This window comes from Neolamprologus multifasciatus, chromosome 12 (assembly GCF_963576455.1).
Source record: "Neolamprologus multifasciatus chromosome 12, fNeoMul1.2, whole genome shotgun sequence".
Taxonomy (NCBI): Eukaryota; Metazoa; Chordata; class Actinopteri; order Cichliformes; family Cichlidae; genus Neolamprologus; species Neolamprologus multifasciatus.
The window spans coordinates 1377262-1381508 of NC_140450.1; the positions used below are offsets into that span (position 1 = coordinate 1377262).

Here is a 4247-nt window from a genome sequence, read left to right on the forward strand (position 1 = left end):
TACTCTGGGATTCTACTAGAAACAGTCGATCATATTTGTTTGTCAAAGCTGAATTCAGGGCAAACTACGCTAAATTAGTGTTTTTAGCTAACAGCTACAATAAGCATAAAAGTTACTGTATGGCTATCGTTTGTTAACATGACGCTTGTTCTTATACATGTAATACATTTATTACCAACCTGAGAGTTTATCCGCTGGTCATTCGACATGACGAATGACTTCTGAAGTCTTAATTTAGCTCATGATGCTGTAGATTCCCGTCAGTAACACTTTCGGTCCGCTAGTAAAATGTAGTTCTATTAATCTGCGCTTGAACCGGATGTAAGTCCCAAAAAACTGAATTTTGGAACTGAAACTGAACGGTGAGAAGTGAAACTGAAATTATTCGAGAGCTGAATTTTTAAAGGATAAAATGCAGTTTCAAAGCAAATGAATTCATTTTCAAAATATAAAATTCAATTTCAGTTTAGTGATGATCATTTTCAAACCAATAAATTGAATTTCAAATTAGACTAATACAAATTCAGTTTTCAAAAGCATTTATTCAAGTTACAATTCAGATTCAATCTGAGCAATTCAAATTCAAATTTAACTTATTCAAATTCAGTTTCTGATGGCACAGATTTCTGCCCATAGTCTTATCCTTATTATTAAAGAGCTGATATCTGCCTCCACAATCATGAATCCGTTTTTGTAAAACACTGTCACTGTTTTTTACATAATGCTGAACTGAATCACTTAGGTCATCTCCTCTGGTGAATTAAATGATCACGAAATCTTCAGATATTTACTGTCAGAACAATTACAGAACAATTATATTTTTTACTGTAAAATCCACAAGCGTGTTTAGCTAAATATTTTTATAACTTGAAATGTAAATATATATTGTAAATTTAAAAAAAACTTATGCATAAATTCTGCAAACAGCAATTTCTACCAACACCTCAGCCATTTTGTCTATAACCATTAAAACTACTAAAGCTAAGATTACAGAACAATCAGGTGTCACAATAAGATTTGCTGGGATTTATTTATATCCTTACAGCTAATATCTCATAATTAGCATCACATATTAATGTGTTGTCTTTTACTGCACAGTGTTGTAATATAATAGTTTTGGATTTGCTCTGATACTAACATAAACAGAGAGAATCATTCTCACAGGAACGTGGCCTCCATCATAGATCAGGTGATAGGAGATGGTACGCACTCTACACCCCTTCTTTAACTCTACAGGCCTGACCGGAGAACAACATATGGTTGTCATGGTAACAGGAACGTTGCCCAGAAAGCTGCAACCATTTTAAAAAGGTCCTTCAATTGGTTCTTTAAAAAAAACACTTTAAAGAACCTTTTTTTTTAAAGGGTTCTTTAAAGAGCCATTTTAAATCTTTCAAAATAAAATGTATCATAAATTGCATTTGAGTAGGGTAAAATAAATACGAGCACAGCACAGACATATATTAATGGTTTATTGTAATTTTGTAGTTACCAAAAGACAAAAAGGCATTTTAACCCTCAGCACAACATCACTACTAATACATGTCACATATTAGTCATTTAAACAGTAATAATTAAATATATTTGCTATACTATAAATAAATATATATAAATACTATATCTACAGATAACACAACAATTAATACATGTATTGTTTAATTAATAAAACATCAGAAAGTGATAAAACGCATTAGAAATAGCAATAGCTTCATAACAGACCAATAAATCAACACATTTTTATCAGCAGATGTTTGCATGTTCAGTAAAAATATTTCAACAACAAGTTTATGATTAAAATGATCAATGAACTTCAGCGTTATGTAAGGCAAGTTTCATGTTGGACTCATGGTTCCTTGTTAGTCCAGTTTAGGACAATGTCTCTGACATATGTATCATATCAATATATGTGATATCAAAACAAGCCCACACCTGCAGTTGTTTCAGTTTTTCACAGGTGTTTCCTGTCAGCTGGTCAACCTCACTCAGGGGGACATCTATATCAGCCAACCAAACGACAAGCTCCTCCCTTTGTGCTTCAAATCCCTCCCACTCTGAGACAAGGAGCTGAAAGAGAGAGAAAAGAGTCAATTATAAAGAAGAGAGAAAAGTGAAACCGTCCTCAGAAGGTCTGACTCGCATACCTGCAGTCGACCTGTGATGGACTCCAGTTTGGCGTTCACATCATCCCTTGCTGATGCCAACAGCCGAGTCTGCAGGGTGCCCTGGAAGAGCTGAGTTAATGTTCGACTCCTCCTGGTCAGGCTCTCCAGCTGGATGAGCCGAGGTCTCCCCTCTCGCCTCTGAACTCAGAAACACAAATTGCATCTGAAGCAGGGGGAGCAGATTTTTTTTGCTATTCTTTTCTAAATCCAGGCTTGATCACGTGGAGGTATTTGGAAAACTTTTTTGGCCAGCAGACGACTGTTGTCTCGCAGAAAGTCAAATCAAACATATGCGATACACAATCAATTCACAAGAACACATTATAAAAAATAAGTCCAGTTCTTGCCTGATTTCAAGTGAATTCTGCATCAAAACAGGGTGACAGAAGTAAAACGAGTGTTTGCAGCAAATGTGAGCACAAAGCCTCACTTTGTACAAGCCTGCTATTAAAGTTCTCCTCTATGCAGACGACTTTCCTGTTTTCAAGGCACAACTTGGATCTGCTGTACGAATCTTATGGATACACACTAAATGAAACAATAGTGTGCATAACTCCAGATTCTGATCCCTCATCCTAATATGGTCCCAACATAGCAACAGCAATAAAGCAAATGTTAAACCAATGGCTGACATGGATTTTATCAGAAGGGTAATAAATATACAGATTTCAGTCTGTCTTAGAGATTTGATGTTCATTTACCTGCAGATGCACTATACGTGCCTGCTCCATGGTTTTTCACAACGTTTTGCACATCACTATTTAATACAGGAAGTAGGTGAACTAAAACAAGTCATCTTTCTTTGTGAGAGGACAATATTAATGAAACAAACCTCAATGACATCATAGGGATCCCTAAAGATGCTCCTGCTGCTTCTCTTCCTCCTCATCCTAAGCTTCCTTCTTCTTGTCCTCGCCTTCCATCCAATTGTAATTCAATCTAATTGTGTTTCTCCCCCTCCTCTTCCTCATTTTGTTGGAGCTGTGAACAGAATTAATGTGAATCTGGATTAATTTGTGCAAACAAGAAAAATCTACAGCTTTTTGGTCAGAGGTGGTCTTGTGATTTAAGCCGGGTAGAGTAGATTTATGTGTTGATGCTGCCTGCTGCTGAGTGATATTTACACCCTGGCTCAGGGGTGTGGAACTCCAGGCCTCGAGGGCCGGTGTCCTGCAGGTTTTAGATCTCACCCTGGGTCAACACACCTGAATCACGTGATCAGTTCATTACCAGGCCTCTGGAGAACTTCAGGACATGTTGAGGAGGTCATTTAGCCTTTAAATCAGCTGTGTTGGATCAAGGAAACATCTAAAACCTGCAGGACACCGGCCCTCGAGGCCTGGAGTTCCACACCTGTCCCCTGGCTGGATTACAAACTTTAACCATGTGCTGAACTTTGGCCCCGCGTTGATACCTCTTGTTAGTATAACGACCTCTTCTTGGCTTGTATGTATGATGTATGATGGTGGATAAATGAAATGTACAAAGAAAATTTAACTATATTGTTGTGGCCATTTTTGTTGAATGTTTATAAAACGCAATTTGTATTCATTTTTGTTTTTTCTTTAAAGTTGTAAGAATATGCTGACCTAGTTTTGTTATGTAAATTTGTAATTCATTTTATTCCCCCCATTAATCAGGGGATTAAGAGCACCCTGGAGGGGTGTGGTAAAGATGGTTTTCTGTTTGCCAAATGTTTGATGGGAAGACGGGAGTGTTAGAAAATGATTTTTTGACCACTTTTGAAGTTGTTAAAGCAAAGTAAGTTAACTTTCGTTTAATTTTAAGTTGTAAGAAGTTATTTGGTTGATTTTTGTTTATAATTTTCCACGAAAATAAACAACATGAGTTTTAAACAATGGAGTCAGAAGTGCGTTCTAAAACAAACCTCCCGTTGCCACCCACGGCCTTTTCTTGGACTTTTTTGGTGTTTGGAACATAAAAGGCCGTGACATATATTACTATAGAACATCTATCTTGGAAACATCAAATGACCGGAGCATAACTTGTCAGCTAGTCCGAAAATAAGTTATACAGGAACAGTCAAAGACACACCTTCTCATGTCACATTTCTATTCATTCAAA

The 4247-nt window shown here is 36.7% G+C and overlaps 1 protein-coding gene across 1 annotated transcript; it reads right to left on the bottom strand.

The window, feature by feature from the left end:
* Positions 1-1439: 1439 nt before the first annotated feature.
* LOC146506113 (nesprin-2-like) lies at positions 1440-3264 on the bottom strand. The gene is made up of 3 exons (XM_085180067.1): positions 2995-3264; positions 2142-2300; positions 1440-2064 (listed from the first exon to the last, which is right to left on the bottom strand). Exons 1-3 carry the CDS (start codon positions 3049-3051, stop codon positions 1867-1869), a joined length of 414 nt encoding a protein of 137 aa, XP_085036193.1. The 5' UTR covers positions 3052-3264; the 3' UTR covers positions 1440-1866.
* Positions 3265-4247: the final 983 nt, after the last annotated feature.